We start from the raw sequence: 13,550 nt of genomic DNA on the forward strand, positions 1-13,550 counted from the left end.
ATCGTTCTGTGTGGTGGAGGTGCAGGCTGTTTCTGTTTTATCCACTGTTGTTCCATCTTCACACATCAAGGTGTTTATGATTGTGTACTCATCACATACTGTGGATATAAGAGATGATAGATTACTGGGTGGTATTGGAACACACAGGCAGTTTTATTCTTTCTTTTCATTTAGAAATGTGCACTGCTCAGTTCTATAGTAGGGGTTTACGGTCCTTATGCCACACAGTATCGCTTTACTCATTATAACTACATAGTGAACATACATTTCTCTGTTGCTCATTGACAGACGCAGTCCTCTTTAATTAATATCAGTAGGGTTATACTGCCCCCTACAGGAGTAGGACACTAGGCAGGAAAAACGTTCTGGCCACACCTTAGGGGCAGTCCCAGGGGGTATATCCTCTCTCTCCCTGCTACAGGATGTCAGTTTTTTTCTGCCTAGTCAGGAGTAAGAACCTAAGTTCCTTGCTGGGATCTCTGGTCCTGGCAAGCTTTTTTTAGATCAATCTTTTTAGTTAGCTTTTTCTCTCCAGTTTTTGTTCCTGTGAGATCTTCAAGCAATTATGCTGGATCTGGGCGACGGGCTGGATGTTGAGATCCAGTGGTCACCCCAGCCGGCCTACGAGCGCGTGCAGGCCCTAGCTCCGCGCTGGGTCGGCCGCGACATAGTCCCATTGGACAGGGACTGGCCCCGCGAGTTAAACGGCTCGCCAGGTCGCCCACGACCAGTCTGAATCGGAGTCGCGGCGTCTGTGTTGGCCGACAGCCCCCCCACCTCGGTGGAGAGGGGTTCTGTCAGGAGTTGGTGCCCGCCTGTTCCGGTATGGTGAGTAGAATGTCCCCCTCTCCCTCTGTCGGGTGGACGCGGGCCCCTCCGTGGGATGGTCAGACCCTCATGATCCGGGTTCCCCTCTATCCTGTAACATACTCCTCCTATCTCCCCCACGCTAATATGGGGTGGCCGCAATCCATCCCTGCGCGCCCCCTCCCGCCGGCAGGCCAAGCCGAGTACCGCTCGGGCCCAGACCGCCCCTTCCGGGATACCACTCCAGCCGGCTTGGTTTAGGAGCTGACAATCCTGTAAGTCTATCGCTGCAAGGGGGGATTGAGCATGACTAAGGTCTGTCAAGGATGTAGTAGGGCGCCGCAAGCGTTACCATTAAAACAATCAGGCATGATATTATCAAACACATACCGATCGATTGGTCGGCTGCAGCCGCACGGAGCGCCATCCTTTCTCGGGCCACGCGGGCCGCCATTTTGGCGTAGCCTAGATGTCCCCTGTATGGCGGCGGCCATCTTTGATACACCCAGCTTCGCCCGGGCTTGAGGCTGAGCAGCGGTGGGAGTGCCGGAAGGCGTGTAAAGGGGAGGAGCCCCTCCCTTTGCCCGGGTAAATCGATCCACAAGACTTCCTGTTCTGTAAAGACAGCGCTGAGAGCAGTCCTATAGGAACTTCTGTGCATCAGGTGGTGAGTCTTTGGGGGTCTTTCTTCTCTTTGTGAGGGATCTCAAAGCACGTGGTCACTGAAGAGTGCTGTTGCGCTGGGGGATTACTTTAAAAAAAAAAAAAAAGTGGAAAAGGTTTTCCTTTTTTCAATTTTTGTCATTTGTTTGCTGACAGGTTTTCCTGGCTTTTGCCATGGACCTTGCTACAAATGTGTCCCCAACTGATCCACTCGAGGTGACCACGGGACCCTCCAATTCTCTTACTATCAATGCACTTTCAGCGGTCTTGGAGTCTTTTGTATCACCGGTGGAGGTGGCCTGTCAGGGACGGGGGGGCTAAAAAGCGACCCCCGCCTACCCCTATCTTGTCTGACACATCAGATACGGATTCTGAGCCTGTCGCTGCGGCTGCAGGTTCCTCCTCTGGGGCTGTTGTCTCGGGTCCCGTCTCCTCGGATAGTGAGGATGACGTTTCTGCCTTCGCCATAGCGCAAGACGAAACGCTGGTAGATGCACTGATTGTGTCTGTCCGGGAGACCTGAGGTTACACCGGCGGAGGCAGCTGATACTGAAATTGCTTTTGGTACCCGCAAGCCTTCCAAAATGGCAAAGGTGTTTCCTTGCCCAAATGTTTGATGATATCATTAAAGAGGAGTGGGTCCGTTCAAAACGAACCCCTGGTATGTCCAAACAGATTGCTAAGCGCTACCAGTTTGAAGAATCCCTCCTTAAAAAATGGACGGTACCACCGTCGGTGGATTCACCGATTTCCAGACTGAATAAAGCTACTGTTATCCCGTTGGAGGACGCTCCGTCCTTTCGGGATCCGGTGGACCGTAAGGCGGAATCTAAATCCCGCTCCATATCCTCCCTGGTAAGGTCGGCCTTTAGGCCAGTGTTTACCAGTGCTCTGGTTTCACAAACATTGACAGAATGGACCAAGTTGTTACACCGTGACCTGGAGGGGAGAAGTCTCCCCCCTGCAGTTGCGGACTTGCTGGAGCAGATGGTACGAGGGCTACAGTTTGTCTGTGACGCCGCCCTGGACACCGCTCCATTGTTGGGGCGTGTATCGATCTCGGCGGTGGTCCTCCGGCGCATGTTATGGTTAAAGTGCTGGATCAAGCTTCCAAAAGAGCTTTGGCGGATCTCCCCTTTCAAGGGGATCTCCTGTTTGGTGCTACCTTGGATGAAATTATCAAGGGTCTCACTGGAGGCAAGAGCACCTTTCTACCACAGGCTACTAAGGGTAAGGGACCTCGTTGCAGACGGGGACCTTCCTTTTCCGCTCATAAAAAGTTTTTTTCGTTCCTCTGGGACGGGTGATAAGGCAAAGTCCTCCAAAAACCCCCCAGGGGGTTTCAAAGGGGCCTACGGCCGCATCACCTTGAATGCGCCCAATCTCGTCTGATCTTGGAAGCTAAGCAGGGTTGGGCCTGTTTAGTACCTGTATGGGAGACCGCCTGGAAATACCAGGTGCTGTAGGCTTAACGCTGGTCGGGTAAACAAAGGTCCAGTCCTGCCAGACCTGAAAATAAGACCACTACAGCCTGAAGGTGCGGCCCCACCCATATCAAGGGTGGGGGGGCGTCTTCGCCGGTTTCCAGACCCGTGGCTTTCCAGAATTCCAGACAAGATGGGTTCGCGAGGTCATACGGTCGGGATACAAGATCGAGTTTCGATCACTTCCTCCGGTGCGGTTCTTCCCTTTCAACATACGACTATCCCCGCATAGCTTAAAGGCTCTACTGGGGGCAGTGACGGACTTGATGCAACAAGGAGTGGTCCGGTTCCTTGGGGAGAACGTTTTCAGGGGTTCTACTCGAACCTGTTCACAGTACCCAGGAAAGAGGGCAAGCTGCGTCCAGTTCTGGACTTGAGGGCGCTCAATTGTTTTGTCCGGGTGCAAAAATTCAAAATGGAGTCCATTCGCACAGTGGTGGCCTCCCTGCATCAGATGGATTTTTTGGCGTCCATAGACATCAAGGATGCCTATCTTCACATTCCCATTTAGGCAGGACATCAGCGTTTCCTTCGCTTCGCTGTGGGAGAGAACCATTATCAATGTGTGGCATTACCCTTTGGTCTTGCCTCTGCTCCCCGGGTCTTCCCAAAAGTGTTTGACCCCGGTTTTGGCGCTGTTGCGACAGCGGGGCATATCGGTTCTAGGCTACCTGGACGACCTTCTCCGTGCGGAGTCTTCGCAGGCTCTGTAGCTAAACTTGGAGATCACCGTGATCTCTTTGGAAGAGTTCGGGTGGTTGGTGAACCTGCAGAAGTCATCCCTGGTCCCCACCAAGAGGTTGGACTATCTGGGCCTAACTTTAGACACATCCTTGGCAAAGGTGTTTTTCCCTGCGGAGAAACTCCAGAAGATTCAGTCGACGACTCAGTTGTTATTGTCTGTCAACTGGCCTTACCTTCAGACTTGCATGAAGGTTCTGGGACTGATGGTGGCTTCTTTCGAGGCAGTACCTTTTGCCCCGTTTCATACCCGAATTCTCCAAAAGGAGATACTTCTCAAATGGAACCGGAATCCCGATTCCCTGGACAATCGGATCCGGCTGAGCGAGCGGACCAGGGACTCTGGTTTGGTGGCTTCGGTCTCCGATGCTCAGTCAGGGGAAATCATTTCTCCCGATCTACTGGACGATTGTCACCACGGATGCCAGTCTATCCGGGTGGGGTGGGGTTCTCGGCAGACGATCTGCTCAAGGGCTCTGGTCCCTGGAAGAATCCAGGTTACCGATAAATGTATTGGAACTGAGAGCGATCAGACTTTGTCTGATTCACTGAACCGAGCAGCTCCGGGGCGGCCCGGTTCGGATCCAGTCGGACAATGCCACGGTCGTGGCTTAAGTCAATCACCAAGGGGGCACCAAGAGTGTTCCTTCGTTGGGCGGAACGATTGTTCCAGCTCTCTCCGCGGTTTTCATTCCGGGGGTGGAAAATTGTCAGGCAGATTTTCTCAGCCGTCAGATTCTGGATCGAGGGGAATGGTCCCTTCATCCAGAGGTATTTCACCAATTGTGCCTTCGTTGGGGCACCCCGGATGTGGATCTGTTGGCATCTCGGCTCAACAGGAAGGTGTGGAGGTTTGTAGCCCGCTCCCGCGATCCTCTGGCAGACGCCGCAGACGCACTGGTCGCTCCGTGGGGGCAGTACGAGTTATGGTATGCCTTCCCTCCTCTCAAATTGCTGCCGAAACTTCTTCGCAGGATAGAGGTGGAGGGAATTCCAGTCATCATTGTGGCTCCGGACTGGCCTCATCGGGCCTGGTACGCCGACTTGGTCAGGCTGGTCGCGGACGCTCCTTGGCGACTTCCTCTCAGGGAGGATCTGCTGTCTCAGGGACCGATCTTCCATCCTGCTTTACGATCGCTGGCTTTAACAGCTTGGCTGTTGAGACCCAGGTGCTGAAGGACAGGGGTTTGTCGGCTTCAGTTATTCCTACTCTGATTAAAGCGAGGAAAGCGACTTCCAGAAAGGTCTATCATCGCACATGGAAGTCTTACATTGCGTGGTGTGAATTTCTTGGGTTTCCTCCACGTTCTTACTCGGTGGCCCGGATATTGGCTTTTCTGCAACAGGGGGTTGAGCAGAAACTGGCCTTGAGCACTATCAAGGGTCAGGTTTCAGCATTAGCAATCTTCTTTCAGAAGCCTCTGGCTACTCAGTCCTTGGTGCGGAATTTCATCCAGGGGGTGCGGCACCTGGCTCCGCCAGTGCGCGCGCCCTTGCCGCCCTGGGATCTTAATTTGGTGTTGTCGGTTCTTCAGAAACCTCCCTTTGAAAATATTAGGGAGATTCCCTTGCTTACCTTATCCCAGAAGGTGGCCTTTTTTGGTGGCTATCACTTCTGCACACAGGGTGTCAGAACTGGCCGCATTGTCCTGTCGTTCCCCATATCTGGTGGTTCATAGGGATAAGGTGGTTCTTCGTCCGAATCCATCCTTCCTTCCTAAGGTGGTTTCAGAGTTTCATTTGAATGAAGATATTGTATTGCCTTCTCTGTGTCCTAAGCCCAGTCATCCTCGGGAGTTTGCGTTACACTCCTTGGATGTGGTTCGGGCGATCAGGGTGTATTTGGCTACCACTGACCCTTTTCGTAAGGCCGATTCACTTTTTGTGATCACGGATGGCCCTAGAAAGGGGTTGCCTGCGTCTGCCGCGACTATCTCCAGATGGATCAGACAGACGGTGGTACAGGCTTATTCTATTAAGGGTCGGGTTCCTCCGTTCCCTGTTAAGGCGCACTCCACTCGGGCGCTTAGTGCTTCCTGGGCCTTCCGCCATCAGGCGTCGATGCTTCTGGTTTGCAAGGCGGCTACCTGGTCGTCGGTTCATACCTTTACAAAGTTTTATAAAGTTGATGTGCTGGCATCGGCGGATGCCTCTTTTGGCCGCAAGGGTCTGCAGGCCGCTGTTTGAGGAGACCGTTGGTCTACCTCGAGGGTTTGTTGGGTTCTTCACTTGGGTCTCATCTCTTTGCTCGATGAGCCCTTGATGCTTCTGGTTGGCTCCGGTTGGGCCTTCTGGATTGGATTTTGATTTCTGTTATCCCACCCCTCATTTGTGGCACTGCTTTGGAACGTCCCTACTGATATTAATCAAAGAGGACTGCGTCTGTCAATGAGCGACAGAGAAAATTGGATTTTTGACTTACCGTAAAATCCTTTCCTCTTAAGCTCATTGACAGACGCAGTACCCGCCCCTCTATTTTGAGTTGGGTTGGGTTGAATTCTCTGACACTGCTTTGTGACATAACTGACATCCTGTAGCAGGGAGAGAGAGGATATACCCCCTGGGACTGCCCCTAAGGTGTGGCCAGAACGTTTTTCCTGCCTAGTGTCCTACTCCTGTAGGGGGCAGTATAACCCTACTGATATTAATCAAAGAGGACTGCGTCTGTCAATGAGCTTAAGAGAAAAGGATTTTACGGTAAGTCAAAAATCCAATTTTATTACACTGTACTGTACTGTATATTGCATGCACAATAACAATTAATTGCACATTTTTTTTATTGGTGGACTTTGTGGTGCTCTTAGCAGGTGAGCTGTCACAGTACAGCGCACTAGTTGCACCTTACAGTTACAATGTGAATAGTGGCAATACAGATTACCTTGGTGAACACATCATTTTACAGTACTGTAATCTGATTTTATTTTGTTATTAAAGCTAAAGCAGGATGAAGACATTTCCGCCAGTCGTTTTGAGGATAATGAAGAACTTCGCTACTCTTTGAGATCCATAGAGAAACATGCTCCCTGGGTGCGTCACGTTTTCATCATAACAAACGGTCAAATACCATCGTGGCTGAATCTGGATAATCCACGGGTCACCATTGTAACACACCAAGTAGGACTACTTCTATTTATTTACTAAAAGTTTTTGTAAACCCCTTCATATACCCAGCAAAGTGACCTCAGGTGATATGCAGGGATGAAGCAAATCCTCCTACATAAGTTATATTTGTTTATCTGCAGTCTTTATTCTTCTACATCTGTTCAAAGTCCAGAATTTTTAACCAGTTCAGCTTTTTGGGCGTAGTATGCATATCCAAAGAGTGAACCTTTAAACACAAGCTGATGGCTTTAAAGTGAAAGTAAGGCGGCAGCTCCATGTGATGCATACTAGCTCATTATGCCTTTTTTTTCTTTTTTTTTTTGCTGAGTTAACAACCTCTTTAAAAAAAATAAAAAATAAAAGTTGACGAAACCACTGCTGATCTGCACAATAGGGATCGACCGATTATTGGCAAAGCTGATATATCAGGGGGCTGATATGCACTTTCCCCGATATATCGGGATCGGCCCCTGAGGTTACCGATATTGACGATATTTCGGAAAGTGCTTGTACAGGAGGGATGCCTGCAGCTAGAGGCATCACCCTGGTACTGGCGTCCATAGCCGATGGTCGGCTGTCTTGTAATGACAACTGATACGGCTGAGAAGCCGCATGGCTGTCATTACAAGGAGCGGTAGGGGACGTCCCCTCCCGCCGTCCTTCCACGGCTCGTCTGGGGCTCCCGTCCCACCGGGAGACCCGGGCAACCAGCCTGCACGGCCACCGAAGACCCGATCAAAGCCGCATTCGGCTCTGATTGGGTCTCCATGCAAAAACCCGGAAGTGATGTCATGACATCACTTCCGGGTACGGGCGCCAGATTAAAAAAAATGGCAGCATTCAAAACAGCCAAACTTGGCGTTTTGAATGCTTTTAAGTGCAGAGGAGGGGTTTTGGGGTCTTTTAGACCCCCAGATCCCTCCAAAAGAGTACCTGTCAAGTAAAACAAATGTAAAAAAAATAAGAAAAAAAAAACGAAAATATCAGCTGATACCAATAGGCGATGACCAAAATATCGGTATCGGCAATGAAAAAATGATATCGGTCGATCACTACTGCACACCTGTGCAAACGCAAATGAACGCCCAGGGTGTGTACGTGTATGTAAACCATAATCATACTGCACATGTGACATATTGGCAGAGTGAGAACAATAACTCTAGCACAAGAGCTCCTAGTTAACTCTAAATTGATGAGCTGTAACAGCTTTTACAATGTCACCTATAGTGATTTGTGGGCAATTTTAAAACCTGGAATGTTGGGTATCTATATACTCGATGCAGCCTCATCTTTTATATGTTAACCAAAAATGGGTATTATGTGGCGTGGTTTTGCACTAAAATTTATTTTATTCTATTTTTTCCGGAAACTTTGTGTTTAAAAACGTTGCACAACTATCACGTGAAACAAAAATTTGCAACTATCACCTTTTTATTCTACAGGGCCTCTGCTTTCAGAAAATATATAATGTTCTGGGGGCTTAGGTCAAAAATTAGGATTTTTACATGTATGCATGTAAAGCTTGTCTGAGCTTCCGAAAGCAGGGGACGGGGAGCTCAAGTTACTCTGTAGAGCTCAGTGAAAGCTGATTTGAGGGATAGGACACACCCCCTTCACACTGCAAGCATGAAATGAGCTGAGGCTGTTAGTCGCAGGCTGTGTGCTGGAGCTCCTTCGCCACCTTTTTACCTCTTGGTGTCAGGTAATCTTGTTGGAAGTGACTCAGGCAAACGGCAAATGAACAAGATAGAAGATACAAATGACACCTAGGGGTTGATATACTAAAGCCTAATAGACTGTGCACTTTGCAAAGTGCATTTGCACACTGGAAGTGCAGTTGCTCCAGCACTTAGTAAAATATCGGGAGCTCTGCAGACTTTCATCATCCAATCATGGGCAAGCAAAAATGCATTTTTTTTTAAATTGTCCTTGCACTTGATTGCGTATTCTTCAAAAAGTGAAGCTTTACCTCATTTACTAAGCTCTGGAGCAACTGCACTTGCAGAATGCAACTGCACTTTGTCAAGTGAACAGTCTATTTATTTGCCTTTAGTAAATGAACCCCAATGTGCCATAAATTGGGATAAGTACACACTATAGAGGGATATGCTTTGTTCATATTTCATGTCTGAGGTTTACAACCACTTTAAATGAAATGTGTTTACCTCAATGAGACACTTTGGGTTCTTGCTTACCAATGGCTTTATTTTACTGTTCATTATGTTCTACTATTTTAGCTGAGGTGTCAGTTTAGGTATCCAGCTACATGTTTCCAGTTTTGAAAAAGAGGTGTTGAAGTGACAGAAGTGGGAATCATATCATAGTGACCCATGTCCTCTTGTCTGTGACCTTTATACTTACTGTGCTAGCTTGTTTATGGTTTCTGCCTATGTGCAGTGAACAGATTGACATGTTGGTTTATCACCTAGCCACATATTTTAAACCTTAGTTGCAACTGTGGCCTGAAGTAAACCCAAACAAATTTTGTTTATGGATTAACCAATGGAAAAAGATACGTATAACTGCGTGCCCCGTGAATCTGAAAAATCTCCCCTGCTGGAGCTGGACTTTCCTGTATCAAAACATTGCTCACTAGGAGGACCAGCTTTTGATCTGATGCACTAAGTTGCAACTTTTCTTCATATTCTACCAAATAGAGCTTGATTTATTTATATGCACTAGCTAAAAAACACAAAGGACTTGTTAACACTCTAAGTTCTACCACATATATTTTTTAGTTTGGATATATACACTTGGGTTTGTTTAACACAGTGCAAAGGGCAATTGTGTAAAATTAGATCTTACCTAATGGAAAATAGCTTTAAAGAGGAAGTAAACTCAAAAAAAAAATCCGAGAAAAAAAAAGCCCTGTAAAGAGAAAGGCATAATGAGCTAGTATGCATCGCATACTAGCTCATTATGCAGTACTTACCTTAAAACGAAGCCCCCGCCGTGCCGCCACCTCAGCGACAGGACGGCGACATGTCCTGCCGTCCCGCTTCCGGGTTCGCGTCCTCCGGCCATCTGATTGGCCGGAGACGCGATTACATCACTCCCGCGCATGCGCGCGGGAGCCGCCGTTCACGGCACTGAGCTCTGAAGGAACGGCACGGGTGGCCGTTCCCTCAGAGCGCCTGCGCCGATTACGTCATCGGCAGTTTGCGCTGTAAATATCTCCTAAACGGTGCTAGTTTGGGAGATATTTATAGCACCTATAGGTAAGCCTTAATATAGGCTTACCTATAGGTAAAAGTTATACAAGAGGGTTTACAACCTCTTTAACAGCATGTCCATGTTAATGAAAGATGATATCTTATTGCTCAGTTCACACCTATGCATTTTTTTTAATGCTTTTTGCAGAAACGCACTACGGTCCATTTAGCATGGTTTCCTATGGGACACATTTACATCTATGCTTTTTACAGCCGTGTTTTTGGAAAGGGCCAGGGACCTTTTTAAAAGCAAAACTGTGCGTTTTTGGTTCAATAGACTTTAAAGGAGATGTACAGCCAAAGCTTGTTTGGCTGTACATCTTCTATAGGTCACAGGAGTGCAGTTTGTTCTGCACTCCTGTGACCCGTTTTGTCTGAAATCCGTTCTCTGCTGACGTTGCAGATATCAGTCCAGGCACCGCGTCATCGCAATCACGGAGTCGGGATCCGCCAGTTGCCTGCACCGACACCCTGCTCAGCCGCTTAGTGAGCCGCTGAGAGCCTGAGCTGGCCGCTCCCCGCCCCTCTACAGCTCAGCACTTCAGTGAGCGAGGGGGGGGGGGGAAGAGCCGAGGGGGAGCTGTCCGAACCAAGCGATCGGCGGTGTTTGATTGCTCGGTTCTCAGTGTAGAGGCACTAGGTGACAGATGCAGCATTGGACCGAGGTAAGTATAACTGAGGAAAAAAGCCAAACCCCGTTCTTTTAAATTAATAGAGAAGCTGCAGAAAAGCATGTAGTGTGTTTTTGCCAGAATTTGCATTTTTTAATCCACCCTACAACAAATTGGCAAAAAAAAAGAATAAAAAATGCAAAACACAAAATGCATTAAAAAACACAAAATGCACGGCAGAAATGGATCAAAAGCAAAGTGCATAGGTGTGATCCAAACCGTAATGTCTGGGATTCCTGTAAAATTTTTATCTTTTGTACCATGTTATTTACAAGAGCCCATGCAGTTGTTCTTTGATCGCTTTTATTGAATGGAGCAAAAGTAAAATGTAATGCCCCTTGGAAGGAAATCAGCTGTACTCATGTAAGTATTTACTCTTAAACATAAGCTGTATTAAACCGAAAACCAAAAATATTAATTATTGCAGCATATCAATCATCAGATTTATGCCTTTTCCCCTGTTTCCACCTGGTGATCTGGCCAGTAACACACCTCCGCAATTTTAAAGCGTGACATCTTGGGTATCTGTTTACTCGGCGTAACATCATCTTTCAAAGTAAACAAAAAAATTGGGCTAACTAGTTTTTTTTTTTTTTTAATTCATGAAACAGTTAAAAAAAAATTTGTTTGAAAAATTGCTGCGCAAATACTGTGTGACATAAAAAGTTGCAACAACCACCGTTTTATTCCCTAGGGTTTTTGCTAAAAAAACATATATAATGTTTGTAGGTTCTGAGTAATTTTCTAGCAAACAAAAGACAATTTTTACATGTAGCAGAGGAGTGCCAGAATTGGCTTGGGCTAGAAGTGGTTAAATGAAGTCGCAAGCTTCAATGAAATTGTAGGTTTTGGTAGGACTGATCTTTTGTTTAGAAATTCCACTGAAGTAGCACAATTTCAAAATCGCACTGTTCTGGATCCCAAGTAGAAAGTAAAAGACACAAAGTCGAAAAAAGGAAACCAATGCAGTAGTGTTGCACCGATACCTGTATGGGTGCTGATACTGAGCATTTGTACGAGTACTTGTTCTCGTGCAAATGCTATGATACTAAAACCAATACTTTTTTGCAATTTTATCAGTGTGATTTGAACCTCCGGTTTCATTGTGACTTCATTTAACAGAAGTCAATGCAAGTCCCAATGAAATCCCATAAAGAAGTTCAGGAACGTTTTTCAAATTCGCTGGGACTTGAGTCTCAGTGATTTGAACAGTTCCATTGATGGTAATGGGGTGTGACTTGTCATGAGATTTAGAATTGTCAAATTGCAAAACTAATCGCACTGCTGTGAACTGTAAAAAATAAATGCATCCAGGGGCAAAATAGGTATCGGTAATTGGTAGCAGTGAGCACTTGAGAAAGTATTGGTACTCAGTCTTAAAAAAACTGTTATCGGTGCAACCCTATAATGCAGCTATCACATCTAAGAATTGGTAATATGCAATATAATAAATGTTTGCTTTTGCATTTATTGCTGCTCTAAAGTATAACTTCAACCAAAAGGTATTTTCTTTTCCATATTGCTAGAGTGGCCAGGCTTAAACCTCCATTTTTTTTTTCTAACTTCCTGTATGATAAGGAGGACAAAAAGTGAAGGGAATCTTTCCAACAAAATTGCAGCCAGCAGTAAGCCTTTGAGAGGCGCTAACACTTCCTCACTCTTACTATAACTATAAAAGAGGCAGTGCTTGTGTGGTACTCTACTTTAAACTAAACTTATGTTGTCCTACGTATAGTATGTGTACAGTTAAAGCAGAACTATAGCACTCGCACATTATGGAAGACTTGCCTCTGGGTTTGGCCTCCTGCAGCACTGGCGGCTTTATTACTGCTCCTTCTTCCGCTGCTGTCATCTCCTCCTCTACTTCTTCCACTGTAAAGCTGCCCATTCAATTTTACAGGACTGTGAAGGTAGCAATCTTCACTTTTTAACGTGAACTAAAACAATGCTAATTAGAGATGGGCTCAGGGGTGTTCGGTAACCCAACTGCCTGATCCTGCCAGGAAGCCGATGCTGCCCACTGATAATCATAGGCAGTGAGACATTTCCCGATATGTGCAGCTGCTGATCGAGAAATGTCTCACTGCCTGTGATTAGCCATGTGCAATGTCGGCTTCCTAGCGGGATCAGGCAGGTGGGATCCCAAACACACCCAAGCTCATTGCTAATGCTAATATGGTAAGTTACTGTATATAACCCCTTGTTTTGCTAGTTTGATTATATTAACCACTTTGCCACTGAGTACCGTAGTACTACTGCGGCAAAGTGGCTCGTTATCGTCTGACGACGTAGTACTACGTCATCAGACACTCCCCCTTGTGGGTGGCGCTCGCGCGCCGCCGGAGGCTCGCTCCCGCTGTATTCAGTCACAGCGGGAGTCGGGCCAGGGGAGGAGCAGCGGCGATCGTCGGGGATCGAGTCTGGAGATCCGCCCGCTGTTTGTAAACACATTGGGCGATCTCTGAAGTGACAGGCAGGGTCAGATTGCAGGGTTCAGCATAGCTGAACCCTGGATCTGTCCTTGTGTCACTCAGTCACCTCCCTCCCCACACGTCAGTAAGCACCAGGCATACATTAACCCCTCCCTCTCCAATAAAATTAACCCCTTCCCTGCCAGTGTCATTTTTACAGTAACAGTGCATATTTATAGCACTGATTACTGCAGTAATGTCACTGGTACCCCCAAAAGTGTCAAAAATGTCAGTCAAGGGTCCGATCTGTCCGCCGCAATGTTGCAGTCCCGCAAAAAAAAATCGCAGATCGCCGCCATTACGCGTTAAAAAAAAACCCACCAAAAATGACAGAAATCTTTCCCTTGTTAGTAAACGCAATAACTTTTGCGCAAACCAATCAAAATACGCTTATTGTGA

The 13,550-nt window shown here is 47.1% G+C and overlaps 1 protein-coding gene across 1 annotated transcript in view; it reads left to right on the plus strand.

The window, feature by feature from the left end:
- GNPTAB (N-acetylglucosamine-1-phosphate transferase subunits alpha and beta) overlaps positions 1-13,550 on the plus strand; it is a 140,775-nt gene that overhangs the window by 79,349 nt on the left and 47,876 nt on the right. The window contains exon 9 of the mRNA XM_082256745.1: positions 6,630-6,809. Coding sequence (XP_082112871.1) covers positions 6,630-6,809 — 180 coding nt within the window. The remainder of the gene's footprint in view (positions 1-6,629; positions 6,810-13,550) is intronic.

Source organism: Pelophylax lessonae (assembly GCF_965119305.1).
Source record: "Pelophylax lessonae genome assembly, chromosome: 4".
NCBI classification, from domain to species: domain Eukaryota; kingdom Metazoa; phylum Chordata; class Amphibia; order Anura; family Ranidae; genus Pelophylax; species Pelophylax lessonae.